Here is a 27,261-nt window from a genome sequence, read left to right as displayed (position 1 = left end):
GAGATGCCTCTGTTTCTGAAAGGCTGGATAAATGTTCTGTACAGGCAGTGCCTGCTGGCTGGGCTGCAAGAGGCTGATGGAGACAAGGGGAACATTTGGGGACTGAGACCTGTCCTGCATGTCCCACCTATGCCCAGGGTCTCCCAGAGTGCCATCTCCTCATGCTCACACTCAGGGTTTGCATCCAGCTCCCAAGAAGGCTGCAGACACAAGAGAGTTTGAACATGCTTTTATTGATGGCCAGAAGCAGAGCTGGAGCAGCAGTGGGAGGAAGGGAGCAGTGGGAAGCTGGCTGTACTTGGGACCTGCATTTGGACCATGCCATGGACACTCTCCTTAGTGCCAAAGCCTGTGCCTGCACCCCAGGGGCTCCTCTGACTCCACTTCAGCTGCCCCTGGGGGCTTCGTGATGCATTGTGGAGAAGGGGCACTGAGCATTTTAGTCAGAGGATGGAGAGAAAGGAGTATCTTGGAGTTCAAACCTCCTCAGCTGCTCACGTATCCAGGGCTCAAACTTGGAGATCCTGGTGAATATCTCAGGGAAGCGATGGTGTATACGTGCATAAGAAACAATGCCATGAGCCTTCTTATTGCAGACTAATGGGCCACCAGAATCACCCTGTGTCATGAAAGGAATGAAGGGGTCAGACATGGCACAGCTCAGCTCTCCCTGCCTTAAGGAGCAAGTTTCCTCTTCCCTCCCTCCATGTGAAGAGCCTTCCTCCCTCCCTCCAGACCCAGCTCTCAGGGGCTGCCTCACTGCTCCTCTAAGCCCAACCGTGAAACAATTCAGGCCTGGAAGCTCTTTGGGATTCAAAAGCTCAAAAAGAACATGGACGTACTTCAGACATGGAGAAATATCTAATCCATGCTAGCAAGGATATCACAAGGAATTTACACACCAAAGCACTGGCTAGGCTGGGTGGAACATCCACAAGTAAGTAAAAAAGCAAATATTGCTGATAGTTGGAAAATGCGCCCCAATTCAGGGAGCACATCAGCCTCAGAGCTTCTGTGAGGACCCTCAGGTCATCATTCTGAAGGTCCTGGCTCGTTCTGGTGTTCTTTTATTTACACCTGAGAACCAAGCTGACTGTCCAGTCCCCACCTCCTCCCAAGCTTGCAGCCCAAAACAACACTTACCTGGTAAGATGCCTTTTTACTGTTTTTATTACCAACACAGATCATGGACTGACGCTGATAGTTACTGGAACGCTGCTGGCATATTTTCTCCTTTTGCACCTTCAGTTTCACCTCCCTCAACACATTACTCGTGTTCCCTTTGGGAGATGTCAAGCCCCAGCCAGACACCGTGCATAAAGTTCCTGGTTCCACATGTTCATTTCTCCTGGGAATGGAGATAAATTGTACATTCTGGTTGATCCTGGCCCTTGGCTTCAGCTGTCAGGCAGAGAGAACACGGGGTTAGAGCCAGCAAAGGATTAGGAGCAAGTTCAGAGTTTGGGGAGGTGAGCAGGGGGAGATCCCTCAGGCAGGAAGGATGAGTTGGGCCATACCTTCAGCAGCACAATGTCATTTTTGAAGTCATCAGGGGAATATTCGGGATGGATGACCCATTGTCCAACACGGATCTTCTGCTGGCTCCACTCTGGGCAGGTTATGTCGTGGGCTCCCAGAATCACAGTGACCCTCACTGTCCTGCCAGGAAACACCAACACATCCCAGCTGCATTGGCAGGAACACAGCCCCCAGGGCAGGTGGTTGGAGGGAGAATCCTCCCCAGAGCAGCTCTCAGCAAGTTGTCCTCTCTCTCCCGGGTTCCTTTCCCAGCCCAGCTGAGGATCCCTCACCCCACACTGACACAGGTGGGAGCTGCCCCATGCTGAGGACAAAGGGAAGCAGGGCAGGGGGGACAGTGGATCCTTTCTCCAGCAGCAGCTCTAAGCCTCATGGCTTAGAGGAAAAATGGGAGGAACCATGACCCTGGAGACCCTGTGAGCATTCCTGTCCCCAACTGTCCCCAAGGTCACTCAGCCCCTGGCAGACAATTCCTGCACTCAGACAGGGGAGCTCAGCTCCAGAGATCCCTGCTCTGCCTGAAGAGACACAGGGCCCTGTTTCTGTCCAGACCAGGGCTGAAGGCCTCTATGACTATGTGAGACTGGAAGAAATAACCTTTACAAGAAAGACAGGTTCTCACCCTTCAATATCCACACAGTGAGCAGCTGACAGCACTGCGTCTGGGCGAATCAGGAACCCTCCACAGTAACTAGTTTGTGAGCCACTCTTAATTTCTAAATGAGCCATGTAGGGTCTGGAGTGGGGCTTAACTTCCTGTCCACCAATGATCCTTCCTGGAAGAGAGATGGGAAATGTTAATATGAATGTTAAATATAAATGTTAATATGTTGCTGTTCCCTGTCAAGTGTGGGGTGCATGAAAGGAAAGGGTCATCCTCTAATGCCATGTGCCAGTGATCCCAACAGCTCTCCTTCCTGGGGCTGTCCAAGGCATTGCTGGGGCACAATGGAGACAAAGACAAGCAGCATCATCTGGGGTCTGACCACCTCTGGCTCGTGATGACTCGAATGCCATCAAAGGCACAGCTCTAATTAGTGCCTCTAATGCCTCACTGGTTGCAGGCACAGGCTGAGCTGGGAGATGAGAGGAGAGAGGGAAGTAGGAGAGCAGAGATAGGAGAGAAGGTGAGGCAGGAACCTTGCCTGAGATGGACTACTCAGAGTCCACCTTTGCCCTTGCATGTTCCCATCCAGATCCCATCTCTGTGTACTCACCAGCCCCAGCCCAGGGCAGAAGGACAAAAGCATTTGTGAGCAGAAGGAGCAGCAGCATCTCCCTCCACTGTCCTGATGAGCCAAAGCAGTAGCTGTGGCCAGGCAGGAGACAGGTACAGAACCTCTATGTATGTCATGTGGAGCTGCCACAGGAAACCTCAGCCTGCCTGTGGCCAGGTCATTTACTGCTTTTGTTCTCACAAGTCCCAGACTGTGGCTTGGTGAGGGGCTCATGACACATTCTCTGCATTTTTGTCACAATCTTCTCAAAGAGATGGAGAAGAACTTCTCAAGAAGATGGGGAGATCTGGGCTGGTTCAGAGCATCCATAGTGCACAGGGAGAGGAATGGGGTGTCTGTTGAGTGCAAATCCCATCTGAGATCTTTGGAGAGAGCCCCTGGGACCCTGCATGAGGATTGCTTGCATCTGGATTTTTTTCTTTTTGTTTTTTGTTTTCCCCTCATCCTCTGATCGCAATAGGGAGAGCTGGCCAGGGCCAGGCAAAGATTCTGATTTTTATCAGTGGGGCTGGCTGCCATCAGAGATGTCCTTCTGAAATCAGAAATCACCAATCAGGGTCGCTAAGGGACAAGGCCAATGGAGCCTCACGGCCTCAACCCTGGTGTTCTAGAGGATCTGACAAGTCCATGGTGATGAGGAACTCTGAGGTCCAGCTGGGAAGTCATTCTGTGAGCTCAGCAGGTGCCCTGGGCAGGTGCAGGTCTGGCTGAGACACAGCTGGAGCTCAGGTGAGGACCAGGCTCAGGGTGTCCCCATGAGAAGGGAGCAGCCCTGCCTGGGGCCTCTCTGAGCCCTCCCTGGCAGCTCTGGCTCAGTGTTACAGCCTGGAAGGGACTCAGCTCCTGTTCCCCTGACCCTCCTTTGGCTGTGAGCCCAGTGAAACCTCCAGGATGTTCCTAATTATACCTGGCTTTGATCTAGAGACAGCCCACCAAGAAATCCTCCAGAGCACACTGGCCTTGCCCCTTACCCTGTGTTCTAAATAGACCATGAGCTGTAGTACCTGTCCTGGGGATCCTCCTGAAACCTATTGGGTGGAAGGTACAATTTCACAAATAATGGGAGATCTGGAAAATTCATATGAATTCCACCCTTAGAGTGTTTTTTTCCTCTCTGCTGACCACACAGGGGGATTGGCTTAGGAGATCACCAGCATTTGCCTGCCATCAGATGGCTACAGAAATGAGACCTAGTAGTGTTTGCTACCCTCTCTTGTGTGTATAAGAAGCAAATTCTGTGAAATTATAAGATTCAGTCATTGAATGAAGAAACTTCATTTCCCCCCTCACTTCAGTCTCCTTTTTGTCATTGATGCCTTTGCCTTTGGTGTAAATTTGGCCCTGGTTCTCTGATTTTCTTATCAGTCTTTTCCCAGACCAGCTGTGTCTGACCACATCAGGAGGTGATGCTGCTCACAGCTCTCTGCAGATTGGTACCAGGTACAGATTTAATTCCTGCAATTCCAGTCAAATTTGATTTTTATTTGATTGGATCTTTTTTTTGGAAGGAAAGGGAAAGGGAAAGGGAAAGGGAAAGGGAAAGGGAAAGATTCACAGTTGCCAAGCAGTCACTAAATATTGAAGAATGAAATGTGAGTGGCTGGAGTTGAATGAAAACTCTCCCAGCAGAGACAGCACTGCCCCCAAAGGCACCAGTCCAATTAACAAAGGCAGCATCAGGCTAATTCTGCCCTTGGAGTCACACATCCCTTGACACTTCCAGCTGCTGCTCAGACCTTTCAGGTTAGCAATCAGTCCCCAGCTGGTGAGGATGCAGAGTTCTCAGTCCTGGGCATGTGAGAGATGAGATGCCTGTGTGTGGAGGAGTCCCTGTGGTCCCACTTTGCAGACAGTGAGGGAGGGCTCCATGCAGAGCAGCACTTCAGTGCTGCTGTAAGGATGTTTGCCTGCCCACAGAGGCAGCACAACTCTGAAATCAGATTAAATCAACCCCACCTCTAGGGGATTTAGGGATTTCAAGAGACTCTATTTAAGCAGCAGAGGCAGCTCAGCTGTTCCCTTCATGGGCAAAAAATAGAGAGGCATTGGGGCCTCTCAGCTTTCAACTGAGTTGAAACAAATATAACAAATTCCTTTTCTTCCTCTCTGTGAGACAAGTCCTTGGCTGACTTTCTATGGTATATGCCATGTGCTGATGTCAACAGATTGTTCCATCTGCAGCAGAAGAGCATCTGAATTTAAAATAATTTTAAATAATTAAAATAATTTAAAATAATTTTTAATCTGCAGTGTAAGCTGACAGTAGGAATCATCAGCCCAACACCATTCCTAATGTAAGAAAACAAGGGAGATACTTCTATCAGAATTTGAATGACCCATTTTGGAGGCACTGGATGGCAGAATTGCTGGAGGTAGGACACTTTACTTCAAAATCTCTGTTGTGAATGTATAGAGAAAATCCAAGAAAGAGCTAAGGCCAAAACTTATTACAAAAAAAAGTGTACTCTTTTTTTCTCAAATTACATAAACTGAGGGTTGTTTCTGCGAGGTGTTCTGAATTAGGGACTAAAAGATGAACTGTCAGTAAAACGGTGGCTCCTGTGAGTGCTGTTGACTTTAATAAAGAGCTGAAGATCACAGCAATAGTCTAAACCTTTCACTTGGGCTTGGAGGGCAGAATTAGGTACTTCAGCTACATGGATCTAACAAGTTAAAAGCAGTGTGAATGTGTGCTGTTAGAGACTGCAGGGAGTTTTTCATGTCATTTTCTATCTGTCATGCACAGGCTCTATTGAGATACCACTCCAAAAGTGTTCTTTCATCCCTGTGTTAATGGAAACAGCCAAACCCAGAAAGATCCCTTCAAAATACATCGGAGCACCAAATGTCTGAGAATATTGGGAGTTTCTTTATTGTGCCTGTGTGTTAAAGTCATCTGTGGTGCCAGGATCCACAGCTTTGTGTTCATGTCATAAAACCCAGGGCAGAAGATGTCCTGTGCGAGTCACAGACACGGCAGTGTCACCACATTTCTCCTCACAGAGAGAAGCAAGGCACAGTTCTTCCCAAGAATATTTCTGGGTTTCACATTCTCTGAACCTCAGAGAAAGGAAAAACAGTTCTTATCTCATTTGCTGTTCCTGTGTTTGTGCCAAAGTAGAATGCAATATGGAGATTGTTCACCCAAAGTGGTGGTGCTTTGTTTCCTTGGCCTGTGTGACAGGCACGAGATTATGTGCAGTGTGGGCAGAGATGAGTGCTTGGCAGATTCAGCTTAGATGAAATGTAATATAGTACAGAATAATATAGTATAATAAAGTAATTAATTAGCCTTCTGATAAGACGGAGTCAGATGCATCATTCTCTCCCTGTATCATCTATAGAGCAGCCTGAGGGGTGGCTGGTGGTGGCAGAGCTGGGGACTGCTCTGGCTTGGAGCTGTGTCCTTCTCTGTGTGCCAGCTCTGCTGACTGGTCCCTGTGTGTACAGAGCCAAAGGTGCTTCCCCCTCTGTTCTTGGACACATTTCTGGTGCCAAAATGCATTTTGTGCCTTGAGATTTGCTGCTGTAGGGCAGTGGCTGGTGGCTCCTTTGGTAAGAGATGCTGAGTCTGAAGGACACAGAATTAACCATCCTTTCTCCTCTGTGGCAGGCTGATCTCTTCTCTTTCAGTGCCTCAGTTTCCCATTCTGGGCAGTGAGAAAACAGAGCTGGTCCAGCACTTTGTTAGCATCCCTCATACAGAACCCTCCTCAGGGGAACGAGGCCATGTGAGTCATGAACAAATGGTCCTGTGTTGTATTTGTGGGGTTCCCAGACAAAGGCAGGAATGATGAATCTGACTCCATGTTCTCAGAAGGCTAATTTATTATTTTATACTATATTATATTAAAGAATACTAAACTATACTATACTAAAGAATAGAGAAAGGATACTTACAGAATGCTAAAAAGATAATAATGAAAACTCGTGACTCTCTCCAGTCTCAACACAGCTTGGCAATGAGACAAATCACACCAGAATCCAATGAAACAATCACCTTGGGTAAACAATCTCCAAACACATTCCATATGAGCAAAACACAGGAGAAGCAAATCAGATAATACTGTTTTCCTTTTTCTCTGAGGCTTCTCATCTTCCCAGGAGAAGAATCCTGGGCAAAGGGATTTTTCCAGAAAATGTGACAGTCCTGAGCTTCATCCTCTGCCCTTCCTCACCATTCCCTCTATGGGTACCTCTGCCTCGAGTTATTCCTCCTTCCTTTGCCTGCCTACAGACAGGATTTTTGTTTGGTTTGCTTTGGTGCTGATTTCTTTGCTCTGTGGGTGTTTTGGTGGACAGGAGTTGGCTTAGCTCTTCCCTTCACAGCTTCTCCTTGCTCCATTTGGGAGTGCTTTCCCCAAAGCTGGGCTCGTGGAAGGATTTCTGTCCCCCTGGCAGCTGGGGATTGATGTGAATGTGAGCCAAAGCCTCCCCCAGCCTGAGCTTCCCTGGCTGCCATCTGAAGCTGAGTTGCTCTGAACTTCAGATGTCTTGGAGGAAGGCTGCCTGCCCTGTCAGCCCACTCAGGAGGAAAAACAGAGTGCAAGGAGCATTGCCCACTGCTCCCTAAGGTAGCACAAGGGTTTTCCTTTCTTTCTTTGGTCTGTGGGTGTCTCAGTTGTCACCCGGGTGTTCCCCTGACTGCAGGAAGCACCTGTGGGAGCAGCTGGGAGCACAGAGCTGACATGGGGGGAGAGCAGGTCCTCAGCAGCTAACCCTGCACCCATGAGGGAGCCACCCCTTCAATGCCAGCTCCTCTTGGTCAAAGGCTTGGTGACACCACTGGACAATGACACTCGGAGGGCACTGGCACCACGCACTTCCAGCCACTGCCCTCTCAGTGTGCTCAGCCCAGCCTGCTCTAGACTCCCCCCCTTTGATCCAGCAGCTCTCCAGGTATCCCCAAGAGGCTCCTGGTTTGAAGCAGTGTGATCCTGGTGCAGTGAGTACAGCTCTGACTGTCTGTCTGATTCCTCCCAGATGGAGCCAGCAGAGGAACAAGCTGCAGGAAACCACACCCAGCTGACTGAATTCATCCTCTCTGGATTGTCCAGCCGCCCAGAACTCCAGCGCTTGCTGTTCTTCACAATCTGCTTCGTTTACAGCCTGACTCTCATCGGGAACCTCCTCATCTGCACGGTCACAGCTCACCCCACCCTCCACACGCCCATGTACTTCTTCCTCCGCGTCCTGTCCTTCCTGGATATTTCCACAGCGTCAGTGGTTGTCCCCAAGATGCTGGCAAACCTCCTGTCGGAGGACAGGAGCATCTCCTACGTGGGCTGCATCACCCAGCTGTACTGTGTGGTGTTCCTGGCGGCCACGGAGTGGTACCTGCTGGCAGCCATGGCCTACGACCGCTACGTGGCCGTGTGCTGCCCGCTGAGGTACCCGGCCGTCATGAGCACCAGGGCCTGCCTCTGCCTGGTGCTGCTCTCCTGCTGCAGCGGCCAGGTCGTGTCGGTGGTGCAGACAGCCTGGGTGTTCACCCTGCCCCTCTGTGGGCCTAGGAGGATCAACTACTTCTTCTGTGACATCCCCCCGCTGGTGCTGCTCTCCTGCGCGGACACGTCGCGCTACGAGCGGCAGCTCCTCTCCGCCACGGTGCTCGTCATCTTCGCGCCCTTCTGCCTCATCCTGCTCTCCTACGGCTGCATCATCTCCAGCATCCTGAGGATTTCCTCTGCAGAGAGCAGACACAAGGCCTTCTCCACCTGCTCCTCACACCTCACTGTGGTAACGTTGTACTGCGCGAGTGGGACTTTGATTTACTTACAGCCAAAATCCAGTAATTCGCAAGAGGCTAAGAAAATCTTTGCTCTCATATACACAACTGTAATTCCCACATTAAACCCCCTGATTTACAGCCTGAGGAATAAAGAAGTGAAAGAAGTACTAATCAGAGGGATGGCTGTGTTGACAAAGAAATAAAGATTTTCTTCTCCATGAATGTGTGGATTAAAAACCTTATTTCCATTTTTGGTGAGTTCTGATTGTTTACTAGCTCAGGGGAAACTGCAGGCACAAAGATCCGTTTCCCACTTGTAAATAATTTGTCTTTATTCTTTGCTTCACAAGCAAATTATTTAGAAATTCTCTCTCCCTCTCTTCCTTAGGAGTACAATATATATATTTATTCTAAATATAAATATATATAAAATATAAAGCAGAGCACTTCCCATGTCTAATTCAGGTATCCAGGCTGCAACTCCTCACTTCTATTGCAGGAGTTCTCCTCACCCTCTTACTGAATAGATACTTTTAGAGTGAATATTCCAGACTAAGCGTATACTAATTGATAGAGACTACATCTTTTGCTTTGTCTTTTTTCCCCTTGTCAAATGTTTTCCATTCCTTCCAGCAGAAAAGAGGTCCAATGAATGAAAGGGATAAGGAAATCAGTTCACTTCTTTCAGAGCCTTGTGTTTTTCATTTGAGGTGTGGGGAAACTGAAGGAAAGGAATGAGATGAACTGATGGTCATTCCATTCCTTATTTCCAGGAAGAACTCAGCATTTAATGCAGTGCAGTGCCCACACCCTCCAAGCACTGTGGAGTGTGAGCCATGGGAAAGAGCATTCTGCAAGTCCCAGCTGGAGAAATTCATCCTGGCTTGAAAAGAAGAGTTTCCAGAGGATTAGCTGAGACAGAGGATTAGCACACAGAGAAAAGGGCTGCTACAACCTGGGAGTATTTATTTGGGAGGGTTTTGCAGTTTATTCTGGATAGAAGAGGTGCTCTGGCTCAGTGAAGAGCCTGGCCAGAGCCTGCAACATTCAAACTGCACTTTCCAACTGAGGTCAAGCAAAAGAAATCTCCATTACCAATGTGGCCATGCTGACCTTTGAGGTCTCTCTGTTTCATCTGACTTACCTGGCCATACAGGCAGAAGAGGGCAGTAAAATTGAGCATAATGGTCTTTTTTTGTTTAGTTTGCTTCTAGAAGAGAAAAGCAGTGTAAGTCATCTCAGGATAAAGTCATTGCCTGCGCCATGCTGACCTTTGAGGTCTCTCTGTTTCATCTGACTTACTTACCTGGCCATAAAGGCAGAAGAGGGCAGTAAAATTGAGTATAATGGTCTTTTTTTGGTTTAGTTTGCTTGTGAAAGAGAAAGGCAATGTAAGTTATCTCAGGATGAAGTCATTGCCTGACTTCAGAAACTTCACAACAAGGAGTTAATGGCAAAGTGGTTAATTGCATTTGGCAATGTTGTTTGCTAGACTCCTCTGGGGAGCTTAACTTGTCTCTGTATTGTTGAAACCCTTTTTTTTTTTCATAATTGGAGTGCTGGAGAAAGAGTTAGTGAAACTTCATTTGCATTTCTACAGACTTTGCTTCTGGGAGCTCATCTACTTTTACCTCTGTAAAAACAGAGAATTTTTTTCTTGTTTTGTTATTCAAAAAGATAATACTGAAAAAAGCGTTTCTAAAAAAAAAAAGAAAAGTTTAATGACTCTAGTATAATAACAGTAGTGTTAATCACTTTAAGGGACATTGCATTCCAAATGGTTAAAGCTTTTAATTTGCCTCTTTTAAAGATGTTTCTGACTCTGGTCCAAGAAAGAGACATCCAGAATCATTCAGCCATTGAGAACAAACCTTTTTTATTCCTGCTGCAGTGCCCTCCCACCAAACACTATCAGTAACTTTCTGTTTTTCCTGAATTCATCTCTTCTGTTTCCTGTTTCCACATGTGCACAAAGGATACCCCAAACAGAAACTGAGGTGGTAGGAAACAGGGCAGGCTTTTAGCTGGTGTAAATCAGAATTTCACCTCTAGCATGGAGCACTGATCTTTGGTCCCTAAGAAACACAGCCACAGGTTTTGCTAGAGCTGAGCTCACACCATCCTGTCTCTTCTATAAGAAGTGAAATTCTGGTTAAATTATGTCATTCAGTGGATCACAGCTTCACAAATAGACCAGGGCAGAAGTTTGTGCCTGGATTCATCTCCCCAACCCCAATATGTGAACTATTGATTCTGGCATTTTTATGGAAGAATGCATTTTAAAAAATAATATATTTTAACATTTTAATTTATTCATATTAATTATTTTCAGAAATATATTAATATACTTCAGAAGTATATGTGGAATGGTATTTAATAACTAATTAATTCACTTTTTCTGCCAAAAATTGGTACTGATTTAAATGTCTGTCTTTATATGGACTGCTGAGATCTTGACATGCTGCCACAGTTTATGGTTCTGTCAAATCACCTCCTGCCATGGGTGCACTTGATCTCCTTAAGGAAGCTCCAAAAAAAGAGCTGAATTAGTCATTAGTTATGTGTTGCTGGTGCAGTGCTTGATTCTTCACTTTAGAACCACATAATGAAGTTTTAGCACTGTTGGAATGTGCTGCTGCTTTAATTCAGTTTATAACATTAAAGGTCAGTGTTGAGTTTAATTTTTTATTTGCATTACAAGGGGGTTATTAATATACATGTATCTATGTAGTATAGAATGGAAGAGAGAGAGAGAAAGAAAGAAAGAAAGTTGTTTTGATTTACTGAATTTTTGAATTAATAAGAGAATTCTAGACAATGGCTTCTAGAGGCCACATGGTTCAGAATTATATAATTTACAATAAATATTAAATACAATAAATAATTACAAATCAATTAATGCATCTCAGAGCTTTAACTAAGGCACCAGAGTTAGCACTCCAGCTAACACAGCTGATGCCACAATTCTAGAATTATCACCCCTGGAGCCAGAAGCAACCAACACACTGAAGAGACAAAGAAAACTTCATCTAAAGGCTGCAGAGACAAACCCTTCCCACAAACATTCACCTCTTCCAGCAGGCAGTGAGTGCAGGGCTCAGGCTGGGTGCAGCCTCTGCTGCCAGTGCTGACATTGGGGCAGGCAGAAGGGTCAGGATTTGCAGTTAGAGAAATTAAATATCACTCAATTTATACACACAGCCAGCACAACGAGCCCTTCAGCTCTCCATGGAAGGAGGGAAGAAAGGAGGAGATAAAGAATATTGAGAAATGTTTTGATTTCAAGACATGACATGAAATTTTAATGTTTGACAAAACATCAAAAAGTGACATAAGGAGGTTTTTCCTCTTGCTTGCTTTTATTATTTTCTTTTCTCTTTTTTTTTCCTTTTATTATTCTGAGATCTACATCCTCTTATCAGTTTCTCTCCCCATGAGTTGTTTATATGTTTTGTGGGAGATTTTTGTTTCTACTGTCAAGAGGGATTTCATTTCTCACTTGTCACTCTAAGGAAATGAAACTCAAACAGCTCTAAACCTAAATAATCCTTACAGGTCTGAGAATTTTCTCCCACTAAAGCATTTTCAGAATGCTTTTTCCTCTATCTCAACATTGCTGGTGAAGTTACTAATGCAGGAATGTGCAGATGCCATCATGCTGATGCCAATTTGATTTTTTGCCTTTTTTCTTTTATTTATTCTCTCTATTCTTTGTACATACATTTGTATCTCTGCAGCCTATTATTGTATTCTAGCTCATTTTCCCAGTACTTTTCCTTGCCCTGATAGGCAGAAAGACAAAACACATTCCAAGGCCCCAATCCCATCTTGGTTCTCCTTAGGAACCAGCTCTTCCAGACTTATTTTTATAAACAAAGTTTGGTTTCTGTCTGAGGGTGGAAGATTCAGAGAAGGTTGAAGTGGGGGAAATTGCATCACCTCTTGTGCTCCTAATTGGTTATTTTTGCCAAATATGCTAATTTGCTTGACTTATAGAACTCTGGGGGGGAGGTGGGCATTTTGTGGACATTTTCCACACATTTTCTGTGTCTGTCGCTGGAGACCTTCAATAAAGACCAATCTTTATATTCCCCCTCTATATAAATATTATCTCCAAAGTGTGTGGTTTTATTTGCAGCTTCAGTAAGGCATCAAAGCTAACTTAGAGATCTACACCAGAGTGCTGAAGAGAAGTGAGACATGCTGGAGTGGTTTCCACAGCAGAGAACAAGGCAGACCTTGCATGGTCAGTACCAGGCTGTTTGTCCTGGTTTAGGGCTTGGTGTGTCATGGAGATGTCTTTGCAGTGATCTATTGCAGACAACTTTTATTAGGCCCTGGACATTGCACCATGCTGCACACTCCTTGTGACTGACCTTCCTAAATGGATGGGAGGTGAATGTTGTCCCATCTCGCATCTAGAAAGTTGCTCACTTACTGAAGGAGCAGGAATTGTGGCATTCACGTTCTCTGAACAGAGAGAGAGCTAATTCTCTCACCCAGGTTTTTTTCCTGGAGAAGCACAGAGAGAAGAAAGAGAAAACAATTCTTATCTCTACTTACTACTCCTATTGTTTTTACACACGTGGAATGTGTTAAGAAAATTGTTTACCTGAAAAGATTTAGTAATTAAATTCTGCTGAGGATTGTTTTGTTTCCTTAGCCAGTTAGAAAAAGCTGTGTCCTAACTATCTAGAGACAGTCACAAGTTTTCTTTAGTATGTAGTTTAGTATAGTATTAATGTAATATAGTAGAGTTTAATAAAGCAATTGTTCAACATTCTGGATCAATGGAGTCAGATACCAATCGTTCCCAAAGTCAGGGGCACCCTACATTCTTCTCTACAGGAATATCCGTGATGAACACAGTTTTGTCATGGCAGCACCAGATTTGATGTCTTTGGATCTACTGTCCGCTCTGGTTTCTGTTTTCCTGCTGACAGAAATATTTTCCCCAGTGTTCTCCTGATGGCCTTTTTCATCTCAGTGTTTCTGAGTGTGTAGATCATTGGGTTTAGCATTGGAGTGACCACAGTGTAAACAACAGAGACCACCTTGTCCCTTGGGTATTTCTTATAAGGCTGGGCATAGGTGAAGATGCAGGGGATGAATATTAAGCTCACAACAGTTATCTGTGTTCCACAGGTAGACAGAGCTTTTCGCTTCCCTTCTGTGATGCACGTCCTTATCTTCAGCAAGATGACAATGTAAGAAATAATCAAGATTACAAAAAGGCTGATGAGGATCACTCCACTATTAAACACCATCTGTAGCTCAGCCTTGCGAGTGTCACTGCAGGCCAGTTTGATGACTTGAGGGACGTCACAGTAGAAATTGTCCAGTACATTTGGGCCACAGAATGGCAGCTGGAGAAGAAAACCAGTTTGTGTAATAGAATGAAGAAATCCACCCAGCCATGCAGCTGCCACCAGCCCTGTGCAGGTGCTCCAGTTCATGATGGACAGGTAGCGCAGGGGCTCACAGATGGCCACGTACCGATCCACCGTCATCACCAGGAGCAAAAATGACATTGCACCTGCAATGAAATGGAAGAAGAACATCTGGAGGAAACACTGGTTGAAGGAGATGACTGTGTGCTGGGTGAGGAGGCCTGACAGCAGTTTGGGAGTGTTGACTGAGGAATCACTGACGTCAAGGAAAGCGAGGTTGGCCAGGAGAAAGTACATGGGGGTGTGGAGCTGGTGATCCACAGCCACAGTGGCAATGATGGTGAAGTTCAGCAGCCAGGTTATTACATAGATGAGGAAGAAGATCACATAGAGACAATACTGCAGCTTGTGGCTCTGTGTCAGGCCCAACAGGACAAATTCTGTCACAGTGGTGGTGATGTTCTTTGATTCCATTCTTTATCCCTGCATAAACAAGAGCAATAAAGATGATTATAAACTAGTGTGTTGGACTAGAGAATTATTAAAACACAAAATCATATCACAATTTATGATTAATCCAGGAGTAATTCTGGAAGTCACCAAGTCTCACAAACAAACTCTGTGGACTGTTCAAGTATGTAACCAATCTTATACCGGGGAAAAAACCCAAACCTGTTGAGATCGGCAGGAGAAATGCGACACGCAATATGAGTGATCAGCAAATCTCAGAACTTTATTGATAGGCACACATAGTTATATTGGTGTTAATGAGGCTAATGCATATTGCAAAAGGCGAGCTCAATATTGGTTAGTTACTTATCAGCTAACTACGCCTACTTCTACATTCTTGTGGTTACTCTGTTGTAGATTTCTTACCTTTTCTTCATGTTTCTAGCTAACGATCCTCTCCCCCAAATTTATGTTGCAGCAAGGGCATAGTGACCTTTGTCAGCTAGCCAACTGTCCACAAAATCCTCTACACAAAATCCTCTACACAAACCAAAACAAAACAAGAAAACCCAAACAAATTCCCTTACATTCAGTGAGAACTTAGTATGTTCCAATTAGTGTCTGTTCCCTTTCATCTTATTGTTGTACACCTCCAGGAAGGCTCTGTCTCCTCTTTATCCTCATCTCATCAGCTAGTTATACACAGAAATCAGGTTTTCCCTTAGCCTTCTCTTCTGTATGGGTGAACAGACCCAGTTCTCTCAGCCTCTCCTTGAATGTCATGTAATCCAGCCCAGTGATTAACTTTGAGGCCCTCCAAGGTAGTCAGTCCAGTGTATGTAGGACTGTCTTTCTTGTCCTGGAGTGCTGTGCTCTTGACCCAGTCCTGCACTGAGGAGGGGTGGGATCATTTCCCTGCACTAGCTGGCCAGGCCTCTGCTGGCAGAGCTGAAGCTGTCACCTTCTGTGACAGAGGAACACATTCCCATCCCCTATTCAGCTGTTTGTCTGCCAGGGTCATTATCTGTGAAAGAGGTTTTGCAGTGACTTCTGTGAGCCAGATGGAAGTTTGAGAACAGGATCCATGTTTACCCATGAAAGAATTTCCTACCAAGGTTGCTGACATAGAAACCAAGAAAGAAAGAAGGATAAATAAGAAAAACCTGAACTGTCTATTCCAATGAGGACTTCGTTTGTCTCTTGTGATCAATGAGTAAAGTGTAAACTTATGAGTTTTGTAAGAATGTATAAAAAGCATGCAGGCTATAATAAAACTGGATTTGAAGCCTTCTGAAAATGGAGTGTTGCTTTGCATAGTCTCCATCTCAGCTATGACAATTATCTACAAAGCTGCTTCCTGAACAGGCCCCTGGCCTCTGCTGACTGCACAGGCTTGTCCTTTCCCAGATGCAAGATGACATATTTACTTATGTCAGACTTTATAATGTTCATGCCAACCTTTTTCTCCAAACTGTCCCTACAAATACCAGCCCTGCCATCCACTGTACTGACTACTTTCCCCATTTTGCTGTCCTCAACAACTCCTATCACCACTTGAGTTTGTGTAAAGTCCCTCTCTATTTCTCTTGTAGGCCACTTCCTGGTTCTGGAAGGCTGCTGAAAGGTTTCCCCAGAGCTTTATCTTCTCTCCATACATTAAATAACCCCAGCTCTTCCAGCCTGTTCTCACAGGGGAGGTGCTCCAGCCTCCTGACTGTATGTGTGGCCCTCCTTGGATCAGGAGGTGCATGGTCCATTTGTGCAGGTCCATGTGCTCCTTTAGCTTGGAGCCCCAGAGCTGGGCACCATTCTGCAGGTGGGGTCTCAGGAGAGGGGAGTTTTGGGGCACAGTTATCTCCATGGACTGTTGCTGGCCACGCTGCTTTTGATGCAGCCCCGGGTATGATTGGTTTCTGAGCTGTGAGTGGACATTGAGGGGACATATTGAGTCTTTCATCCACCAAACACCCCCAGGTCCTCCTCTGCAGGGCTGCTCTCAATCCATGCACTGCCCAGCCCTGGGACTGGCCTCACCCATGAGCAGGACCCTGTGCCTGGCCTTGTTGAACTTTCTGAGGTTTGCCCAGCCCACTTCTGTCCTGTCAAGGTTCCTCTGTATGGCATCCCCTCCCTCTGGAACATCAACCACAGCACTCAGCTTGGGAAGCAGCACCTCTGCCTGGAATCCTCACCTAAAGCAAGGACTTGCAAGTTAGGCTGAGCTGAAACTTATCCATGGAGCTGCAGTGGCTCTCTGTGAAAATACAGACAAAAGAGTCACCCACACAGGACCTGCTGTCCCTAATCCTCCACTCCCACCACTGGGGCTGCCTGGAAGTCCACATTGGGCCGGGTGATCTGTGCACTAAAAAATAAGTCAGGACAGGGGAGGTGGCTGTCTCAGCTCCCATCAGAGGCCAGGAGTCTGCAGAAGGAATGTGATCACCCTAAAGTCAACATCTCTGTGGCCAGGCTATTCCTCCTGGGCTCCATGGACAGCTCAGTCTCAACCCCAATTTCTTCCCAAGTTGTGGCCTTATTACAAAGATCTCTGCATCACAGTCCTTTTTCAAACTTCTTTTCAGTCAGATAAATGGCATGAGTTGAAAATCAGTGTCTCAAGTTTTAGAAAAATAATGTTGTAATATTCAGTGAATTTGGAGACACTGTGGGGGAGTTCTAAGAGAAGATGGCAGCTGCTCACCTGCACCCACAGCCCAAGATGACTGAGCCCTTTCCCTGATGGGAAGTTACTACCTCTACTTGGCTGCTGAAACAAAACTCTAATTTCTTCTAAGAAAAAACCACATGCAGAATAAACCACAACTATTTTATTTTCCCCTATAAACTATTCCCAAAATGGAATTTCAGATAACTATAGAAATTAGAGTTTCTGCACATTTCCATTGCCTCTGGTGAATACTCTGCAGGGATACTGTCATTTTTTCCCATCACAGTTTCCTCCTTAGTGTCAGTGAGTAATTCCATTTTAAATCCCTATATACTTAATCCTATTTTCTGCTTGAAAATTGCAGGTTTTTTTCCACAGATCCAAAAAGGAAAACCACTTTTGGTAGGAAATCACATTTTCTAACAATACACAGTTAATACTGTGTACTCTTTGTTCTCATTTCCCATAAAAAATAGTATTTTCACAGAAACTTGGAGGAGAGAAAACACAATTTGCTTTCAACTCTAATCCAACCTTTCTCTTTTGCCTCGGTAATCTCCTAAAATACAAGTAAGACTGAGCTCCAGCAAAAACCTGAAATACAGAAATGCTGAGACAGGTATGATTCATGCCTGCCTTCCCTCAGACCTCTCCCAACACATGGGGAGTGTCTCTGAAGCTCACTCTGTCAAGTAAGATTATATATTAAAAGTGATAAACAAGCATTTCAGGTCATTTTGTCTTTCACAATATAATCATTGCCACTGGCAGCATGTGGAATCACTCATCCTTCCAGTATTTTTGGTAGAAAGAGCAAATACCTTCAGCAAACTCCTGTTTCTGTGATCCAACTTCACACAAGCTACAAGATGTCATTCTCAAGTTACAAGATAAAACAGCACAGCTCTACTCAGAAGAGAAGGATGCAAACCTACCTCCAACAGAAGACTCCAACAACCTTCCCTTATAGGATTCCTGATGCCTTTGTTAAGGGAAATGATGGGATTCAAGAAGAAATCCCAAACCACCTTGCACTTCTGGTCATTCAAAAAAGAATAACAATAATATAATTAGCAAAAGTAGATTTTGTCACTGTGGGGCTAATTAAAAAGTTCTTAGAGTGCTTTACATCATGTGGATCAGGACCACGTGCAGATGAAGGAACCTTGTGATAATTGGAGCAGAACTAAAATGGGAATTTTCATGGCAGTGTAGTCACTCCTCCCCTTTGCAAGATGAAAAAATGCAAATTACAACTCTCACAACTACAGACTTGCTGCCTGGAGCTTGTGTTCAACTGTGCTTTGAAATAAAAGTTCCGTCATTGCCACAGGATTGTTCTATCATACTAAAGCCTTCAGGGCAGTGATTCTAAAACACTTCTCTGCTCCTTTGCTCAGAAAAAAAAAGTGAATTTTTCTGGTTATATAATAAACCTTGGTCTGCACATACACAAAGGGGCACAGATGCCCACCAGCAGATAGAGAAACCAGAGAGAAACCTAATCAGAGAAATGGACACTGTGGTCCACCTCTTCCAAGGGCTGTCCCAGGAGATCCAGCAGCCCCAGGGCTGGGTGTGGTACCTGTTCCAGTGGGTCAGTGGGAACAGCTTGGGGGCAGCTCATAGCCTGAGGCACAGTTAATGCCCAGGAGATAAAGGACCCACTATGGAATGGAGGGAGAAAAGCATCTCAGATGGTTCCAAGATTTACCAGGGATGTTCAGGGGAGGAGCCACACTTGTGAGGCCATGCCCTGCTCCTGCTCAGCGCAGTCAGGATTTCCTGACTGAGTGAGGGGTCTCTATTCTGTGTGCCTGTGTGCGCTGCAGCTGGAGTCACAGTGCCCACGTGGTGCCAGGTGCCATTGGCCTGCTTGGCCACACATGAGCTCATCTTCAGCCCCTGTCAACCAGCACACCCAGGCCCTTCCAGCTCTTCCCTAAGCCTGGAGCACTGCATGGGCTTGTGACCCAGGGGTAGTGTCGCCATGATATTTTCTGAAAAATCCCTTTGCCCAGGATTTTTTCTCCTGAAAAGCTGGGAAGCCTCAGAGGAAAAGAAAAACAATAATTAACTGCTGCTGTGGATGCAACAGGTGCATCTTTGATTGGTCCATGTTGGTTGTTTCTAATTAATGGCCAATCAGTCAGCTGGCTCGGACTCGCTGAGAGTCAGCTTTTATTATCATTCCATTCCTCTGCCTTCCTTTCCAGCCTTCTGACGGATCTTTTCTCTCTATTCTTTTTAGCATAGTTTTAGTATAGCATTTTAATATAATATCATAATATAATAAATCAGCCTTCTGAAACATGGAGTCAAGATTCTCATCTCTTCCCTCATCCTGGGACCCTCGAACACAACCACACTTGGCCCTGATGAGCCTCCTACCACTGGCCTTGCCCCATGGGTCCAGCCAGAGACCCCTCTGCAGAGCCTTCCCACCCTCCCAAAACCATCCAAGCCAGTGTCTGCCAGCCTTCCCACCCTCCCAAAACCATCCAAGCCAGTGTCTGCCAGCCTTCCCACCCTCCCAAAACCATCCAAGCCAGTGTCTGCCAGCCTTCCCACCCTCCCAAAACCATCCAAGCCAGTGTCTGCCAGCCTTCCCCCCCTCCCAAAGCCATCCAAGCCGGGGTCTGCCAGTCTTCCCACCCTCCCAAAGCCATCCAAGCTGGTGTCTGCCAGCTTACTAAGAGTGCACCCAACCCCCCCATCCAGATCACTGGTGAAAGATACTGAAAAGGACTGGTCCCAGTACTGAGCCCTGGGGAACACCAGTTGTGACAGGCCACCAGCTGCATTTAATCCTTAACCACACTTGGCACCCAGCTGCCCAGACTGGTTTGTACCCAGTGGAGAGTAAGCCCATGCAGGCCATGAGCAGCCAGTGTCTCCAGGAGAGCACTGTGGAAAATTGAGTCCAAGGCTTTAATGAAGTCCGTGGTTCACCAGAAATTAAGGGGTACAAGGAAGGGAAATACCAACTTTAATTAGGGAATCAGTCTTACAATTTGTGAATGTGTAAAGCAGACCAACAATACAAATGGTGCAGAACTACAACTGCTACAGAAATCTCTGAATTAAGCCTTGCTGTCTTTAATACTGTGTTGCTACTTAGCAGTCAGCCCAGAACTAACCCCAAAGCAAGGCAGCAGTGCAGACCATTCAGCTCTGCCAGAATGAGACCAAAACTCCAGGATCAGCCTGGTCACAGATGTCACACAGATGTCTCCACTATGTACTGAGCAGAGACAACTGAGTGAGGCATTTAGTTCACCAAGACTGATCCTTCAGCTGCTCTGACTACAGCATGGCATAAAGCAGAAATACGTGGACTGCTGTTGTTCTGGATGGCAAAGAGTAGGTCTTTATCTACCTGAAGTGCCTTTTAATAAAATCTTCTAGCCTCAACTTACATCACACTAGGAGTATTTCTCCAGAAGTACTGCTATAATAAACTTCACTGCCCTGTGGGCTTCACACCCTGCAACCCCCTCTGGGATATGGAAGTGGGGCAAGGGAAGCACATGGATACATTTTCTGCCACTGTAGATGATGAAATTGCAATTTGCTTTACAAGGGAAGAGGTACTGCTTCCCAAGGCAGACCAGGCAGCTTGGATATCCTCAGTGCCCAGTCAGGGGGAACACCCTGAACACAAGCACCACCTCTTGGGATCAATAAAAGAAAACCACCCTGGTCTGAGGTAAGCACAAGAAGGCAATAGCTGAAATGTTCCTTTGGACTAAAGCTGTGACTTGCAATGCTTCACACAGTGAGGTACCACCCAGCTTTCCTGAGCTCAAGCTTAGATGGGCACTCAACCAAGGCAAAGCAGTCCAGGGGCCACAGTATGATTGTCACCCTTTCCCCCATGGGCTGGCAAAGCAGTTCTCCCTCATCCCTGCCACAGCACAAGGGGTATGGAACCCTAGAAGGGTGTAACTCTTTGGATTAGACTCAGCTGAAGGTACTGAGACATCAACTTGGCACCAGCCACAAGAGAGGGCAGTCTCCAAGCAATCTGTATTCAGCACCCTAAGATGGATCTTCTCCCACAACCACCAAGACCAAGAAAGAGACTTTAGCTCTTCTGCTTTGACTGTCGTAATGGGGAAAAACAGGAAGGGCAACTTCCAGTACCATGGAGGAATTACAACAGGACTAGGACCTGTTTCCTGCTGCCACATCTCTCAGGGGAGAAGACATGACACCCCCCAGCTGCTTTGCCAGCAGTTCACACACACACACAGACCATGCAAAAGGGGAGATGGAACTAGGACCTGTTTCCTGCTGCCACATCTCTCAGGGGAGAAGACATGACACCCCCAGCTGCTTTGCTAGCACTTCACACACACACCATGCAAAAGGGGAGATGGGCAATTCCACAGTCACAGTCCTTTGAGGGGTCGTGCCCTTCCCCAAATGCAGGTGATGTTAACATTCAGGTGGCAGTAAGAGGGATGATTCCTAAACTGGGGATGCACACAGTGAGATACAGGGGAAAGGATTGCTCACCCCTTCTGTACGTGGATGGGGAAGTGTCAAGGGGCAGGGCTCCCCTCTTTGATGGGAAGGAATGTGAGCTCACACAAACAGTGCCCAGCCAACAGGGGAGGCCTTAAGCCACAATGTCCTTCAGAGCTGCAGGCAGCTCAGGGAAGCTGAAGCGGTAGCCGCTCTCCAGGGTGCGTTTGGGCAGCACCCTCTGTCCCTCCAGCAGCATGACCGCCCGCTCTGCCCCAAAGACAGCCCGCACGGCCCAGGCGGGCACCGGCACCAGCGCCGGCCGCCGCAGGGCTGCCGCCAGCTCCTGGGCAAAGGTGCCATTGGAGGTGCCAGGGGAGGACGGGGCAACGCCGTTGAGGATGCCTTGCACAGACTCCTTCTCCAGGGCGTGACACACAATCCCAGCCAGGTCCTGAATGTGGATCCACGGGAAGGGCTGCAGTCCAGAGCCCATGGGGCCTCCAAGTCCCAGACGGAAAGGCAAGAGCATCTGAGAGATTGCACCGCCATCTCGACCCAGCACCACACCTGTGGGGAGAACAGAGTGAGACCAGGTCCCCTGCCCAGAGGGCAAGACCCCCTTCACAGCCACACCTACAAGCAGGAGAATCCTTACAGGGCTGGCCTGGAACAGGACCCCAGCAAGGAGAGACAGAAGACCTGATGCCCTTTACCACCCTCTTCCCACTCTTGCCCCAGCAGTAAAGCAGTCACCATTAATAAGCACAATGCCCCGTCTCACCTGATCTCACCACAACACCACGAGCTGGGCTCCCAGGGATGAGAGCTGCAGCCTCCCACGAGCTCACCAGGCGTGAGAAGAAGTCAAAATCCCCTCCTGGACTGTCTTCAGTGTACTCAGCTGTGGGACTGGGGCGGTAATAACCTGCAGGGTGACAGCAGAAAGGGGGTCAGGGGTCAGTGATCACACCCAGCCCCCCCTTCCCCATCAGACCATCTTCTCTGCCTCCAGGAGCCCAGAACTCCTGTGAGGAAAGGCTGACAGAACTGGGATTGCTCAGCCTGGAAAACAGACCTAACTGCAATCTTCCAGTACCCGAAGGTAGCCTACAGGAAAGCTGGAGAGAGACTACAAGGGCCAGGAGGGCCAGGACAACGGGGAATTGCTTCAAGTTGAAAGTGAGTTTAAACTGGCTGCTAGGAAGAAAATGTACCCTGTGAGGGTGGGCAGACCCTGGCACAGGGTGCCCAGAGTTGTGGCTGCCCCTGGATCCCTGGAATTGTCCGAGGCCAGGCTGGACAGGGTTTGGAGCAACTTGGGACAGTGGAAGGTGTCCCTGCCATGGCAGGAGGTGGGACTGGATGGGCTTTAGGGTCCATTCCAACCCAGACCATTCTGGGATTCTGTGAGCGCGATCACTCCCCCAGGAACATCCTCACAGGAACAGCACAGGGTCTCTGATGGCAATGCTGACAAGTTTTTGAACTACCAACGTGCTCCACAGGTTCAATAGGATGCACTAACACTCAGGCAGCCCCAAAACACAAACAGGCCTGCAAGCAACACACTGAGATGGCTGGAAGGGGCCTGCTTTAACACTGGGCATCACAGAGGATAAACCAATGCTTTAAAGATAAACCTCAGCTTTAAAAACTGCTGCAAGCAGGAAGTTGGAGATTATGCAGAGAGCTTCAGCTGAGGCCTTACTGACACAAATTGATTCTACAAGATCCCTAAAGGCTTTCACAGGAAAACACAGAAAAACTTCTGCCCTAATAACACCAAGAAAAAACATAGGGACCCAAATTCCTCTGCAGCAGCACTAAAAGCTTAGCAAGGCTTGCCTAAACACAGTGACACTGATGGCAATAAAGCTGATGTTTCAAGGCAAGACAGGTGCTCCTGAGGAACTGTGTGTCTGCAGGCAAAGCCTCTCCAGGTCAGCACGAGTGCTGTCTGGGCCAGGCCCAACCAATACCTACGCCAGTGACGAGGACCCAGGCACGGGGTGGCTGCTCAGCAGCAGCAATGGCTTTGGCCAAGGTCTTGGTGGTCTCCACCCGGCTGCTGATGACCTCCCTGCAGAAGGCATCACTCCATCTGGGAAAGGGAGAGCCAGGGATTAAACACCTCACAGGACACCCAGAAAACACTGCCACTGAGGGGGACCCCAGCCAACACCAGCTCACAAGCACAGGTGATGCCTCAGGTTTTGGCTTTTGTATTTTTCATGTTCTGAGCTGCTTTAGGGTGTGGGTCTGGCCTTTACATGAGGGGATGGTGAGCTCTCTGCACAGAGCAGGGAGACAAAACAATTCCTGCTCCAGCTGGGGACCAAGGACAAATGATCCAGATCTCAGGCCCAAGAGCACAAACAGTGTGGGCTGGAGAGAGAAAAACAAGAAGGATGGGACTGCATGGGCTAAAGCTGTAACTGGACAATTAACTCCAGTATGCAAATGGATCAGAGCTTATAAAAGTGAGAGACCCTGTGACCAGTGGGGCATTTTGTGACCATTTTGGTTCACCTGGGGTGCAGCCCTGGCTGGGCTCTTGTGCTGCCCAAGGTGGATCCATTGAGGCCTTTTAATAAATCCCTGCTTTATTCTTTAACTCTGTCCAGTCTCTGTTCTAGGCCAGCCTGCACAAGGCATCAAGGAGAGGTCACAGAACTCCCCTCACCCCAGAGCAAAGGGAGGACATGACATCTTACAGCACAAAGGCAGGGGAAATTTGGAAGATGGTGGTTCTTCCTTTACAAGATTGTGGGGTTTGGACTGCCTTCAGACAAAGTCAGCAAAGGAGCTAGACACCAAAGCTGGTGTTCTTCCCAGAAATCACACTGTGGCTCTCATTTTGCATTAACAAATGTAGGCACGGTAGGCACGACACACAATGTCTTTTTGGAAATGTGGAACTAATGTTTCTGGCCTCCAGCTGTAGATCCAGGAGGGAACCTTTCTTCCAAAGGTCTCTCAGAACCTACCAGGCACCACAGAAATGTTCTGGGTACTTGAGGATGCAAATGTCAACAGCTGGCTAACTCAACAGCTTCCTGGTCATGTTGTTTCCCCCCTTTCCACATTCCCTGGCAACACAGGCCTGTCTTGCCTCCACCTTGTCCCAACAGCACTATGGAACATCAAGTTACCTGCGGAAAGGGTTGAGGACATTTTCACCAGCCAAGTTGACCACAGCATCACACAGGGGCAGCCCGGAGCGGGACAGCTCCTCCTAGGCAGAGTAACAGACATCACACATCAGGCCTCCCCTCTGCTCAAGCCTTCCCTGCAAACAAAGAGGGCAGGCTCCCAAGAACTTCAGCCACTTTTTCCCTGATATTTGCAGAGACAAGCACAAATGGAGAAGGTTTTGCGTCTTGTACCCATTCCAAAGACTGTGACCCATGGAGCACCCAGCATAAAGGACATCCAGAGGAGCCAGACGTGCCTTGGCAGGGTCCCTCTGTGCCACGGAAAGCCAGGGCACGCAGCCTGGTTTCTCAGCCCTGTCACATTCCCCCTGCTGTGACCGCTCTCATCTCATACCCAGCTGATCCGGTCCTTGCCCCCTCTTCGAGACACATGGGTCACTTCGTGCCCTCGGCTCCGCAGCAGCTGGGTCAGGGCTCTGCCCACGAAGCCTGTCCCACCACCTGGTGAGAGAGAGAGACAGACCGTCAGGGCTGTGTCCCTGGGCCATCACCCCCGGCAGCAGAGGCGGCCCGTGCCAGGGGCTGCACCACCGCCCCCCAGGAGCAGCGCCCGCGCACACGGCCAGCCCCCATGCCCGGCGTGGGGGAAGAGGCGGCCGAGCTCCAACCCAGCGGGCAGCAGCTGCAATCCAGGCCCGCCCGCCCCTTCTCCAAAACTCCGTTCGGCTCAACACTCCCGCTCCCTCACGACCCCGCACCCTCAGGCCCACACTCACCCACCACCACTCGCATTGCAGCACCGCACATGCGCCGAGCAGCTCTCACCGCGCGTGCGCTCCCCGCCGCGCACGGCGCTCCCCAGCGGCGCGGAGGCCCTTAAAGGGCCAGCGCGGAACAGAGCGGGGCTGAGGGGACACTCGGGGAGCGGGGCTGGGCCGAGGGGACACTCGGGGAACGGCCTGGGAACGAGGGGACACTCGGGGAACGGCCCGGGGCTGAGGGGACACTCCGGGAACGGCCTGGGAACGAGGGGACACTCGGAGACCGCCCGGGCCCCGCGGCTGCGCCTGGCTCGGCGCTGAGCAGGCCAGCAGCGGGACGCAGCAGCCCCAGGAGCTCGTGTGGGCAGTTTGTCAGTTCGTAAAAGCGCAGGAGTGAACGCAGAGAGAGGCTCTGGCTGCCCCTGGATCCCTGGCAGTGCCCGAGGCCAGGCTGGACAGGGTTTGAGCAGCCTGGGACAGGGGAAGCTGTCCCTGCCCATGGCAGGGGTGGGACTGAGTGAGCTTTAGGGCTCCTTTCAACACAAAACAATCCGAGATTCTATGATTCTCTTATTCTAGGAAGTGTTTTTAATATTGCTAGTAGAAAACAAAGAATGGTGCAGTTGGGAATTAGGTGGGGGCTGTTCTCACTGACCCTGAGCCTCCCTTCTCTCTGACACCTGCTTGCCTGTCTCCTTGGGGTCATGGGAAAAGAAATTATTTCAAGGATGTGATTCTGCCACTGGGTTTGAAATGTCTCCTTTGAGATGCCATGAAACACACATTGGAGACACAGCCTCCCACCTGCAGGCAGCTGGAGCAGCCTTTGCTTCACGCAGAGTCGCCTGTGTTGTCAGCTCCTTTTACCTGTGTCCTGTGAGGAACAGAGGGTGACAACAGCCTGTAGGCAACATCTCTACACATTGGTGGCTCTTCTGGACCAGGGACAAGTGCCAGAGATATTTCTACCCACCTATCCGGCTTATTTCACCTAATCATCTATCCTTGTCTGCACATACAGCTGTAGCTATTGCACTGTCTGTCCATCCATCAATCATCCATCCATTCATCATCTGTCCATCATCCATCAATCCATCATCAATCCATCATCCATCCATCCATCCATCATCCATCCATCATTCATCCATCATCCATCCATCCATCATCCACCATCCATCATCCATCCATCATTCATCCATCATCCATCCATCCATCATCCACCATCCATCATCCATCCATCATTCATCCATCATCCATCCATCCATCATCCACCATCCATCATCCATCCATCATTCATCCATCATCCATCCATCCATCATCCACCATCCATCATCCATCCATCATTCATCCATCATCCATCCATCCATCATCCATCATCCTTCCCCCAGTCCGTCACTCAGTCACAGACCCATTAGGGTTGGAAGCAGCCTCCGAGATCGTTGTGTTTGAGTGAACACCACCGTGAGCTAAATCATGGCACCAAGTGCCGTGTCCAGTCTCTTTTTGGGCACTTCCAGGAGTGGTTCCATCCATCAGTCCGTCCATCATCCATCCATCCATCATTCATCCATCATCCATCCATCATCCATCCACCCATCTATCCATCCATCATCCATCCATCCATCCATTCATCCATCCCTCATCCATCCATCCATCCATCGATCCATCCATCCATCCATCATCCATCCATCATCCATCCATCATCCATCCATCATCCATCCATCATCCATCCATCATCCATCCATCATCCATCCATCATCCATCCATCATCCATCCATCATCCATCCATCATCATCCATCCATCCATCCATCATCCATCCATCATCCTTCCCCCAGTCTGTCAGTCACAGAAC

The 27,261-nt window shown here is 48.0% G+C and overlaps 4 protein-coding genes across 4 annotated transcripts; 1 reads left to right on the top strand and 3 right to left on the bottom strand.

Annotated features, from left to right (window-relative positions):
* Positions 1 to 439: 439 nt before the first annotated feature.
* LOC121347560 (cathepsin G-like) lies at positions 440 to 2,814 on the bottom strand. Its single transcript, XM_041426274.1, has 5 exons — positions 2,757 to 2,814; positions 2,162 to 2,315; positions 1,518 to 1,659; positions 1,144 to 1,401; positions 440 to 619 (listed from the first exon to the last, which is right to left on the bottom strand). The coding sequence occupies exons 1-5, from the start codon at positions 2,812 to 2,814 to the stop codon at positions 440 to 442; spliced, it is 792 nt and encodes a 263-aa protein (XP_041282208.1).
* A 4,937-nt stretch (positions 2,815 to 7,751) lies between these two features.
* Positions 7,752 to 8,711, top strand: LOC121347630 (olfactory receptor 10A5-like). The gene has a single exon (XM_041426424.1). The coding sequence runs from the start codon at positions 7,761 to 7,763 to the stop codon at positions 8,709 to 8,711; it is 951 nt and encodes a 316-aa protein (XP_041282358.1). The 5' UTR covers positions 7,752 to 7,760.
* A 4,671-nt stretch (positions 8,712 to 13,382) lies between these two features.
* On the bottom strand, positions 13,383 to 14,372 carry LOC121347559 (olfactory receptor 4D1-like). Its single transcript, XM_041426273.1, has one exon. It carries the CDS (start codon positions 14,370 to 14,372, stop codon positions 13,383 to 13,385), a length of 990 nt encoding a protein of 329 aa, XP_041282207.1.
* A 5,619-nt stretch (positions 14,373 to 19,991) lies between these two features.
* On the bottom strand, positions 19,992 to 25,481 carry SDR39U1 (short chain dehydrogenase/reductase family 39U member 1). The gene is made up of 7 exons (XM_041426541.1): positions 25,424 to 25,481; positions 25,042 to 25,148; positions 24,645 to 24,727; positions 23,472 to 23,593; positions 22,274 to 22,417; positions 21,306 to 22,059; positions 19,992 to 21,193 (listed from the first exon to the last, which is right to left on the bottom strand). Exons 1-6 carry the CDS (start codon positions 25,452 to 25,454, stop codon positions 21,644 to 21,646), a joined length of 903 nt encoding a protein of 300 aa, XP_041282475.1. The 5' UTR covers positions 25,455 to 25,481; the 3' UTR covers positions 19,992 to 21,193; positions 21,306 to 21,643.
* Between the last annotated feature and the right edge of the window lie 1,780 nt (positions 25,482 to 27,261).

The sequence above is a fragment of the Onychostruthus taczanowskii genome, unplaced genomic scaffold (genome assembly GCF_017590055.1).
Source record: "Onychostruthus taczanowskii isolate IOZ18803 unplaced genomic scaffold, ASM1759005v1 scaffold91, whole genome shotgun sequence".
Classification (NCBI taxonomy): Eukaryota; Metazoa; Chordata; class Aves; order Passeriformes; family Passeridae; genus Onychostruthus; species Onychostruthus taczanowskii.
This window is presented reverse-complemented; position numbering and strand designations above follow the sequence as displayed.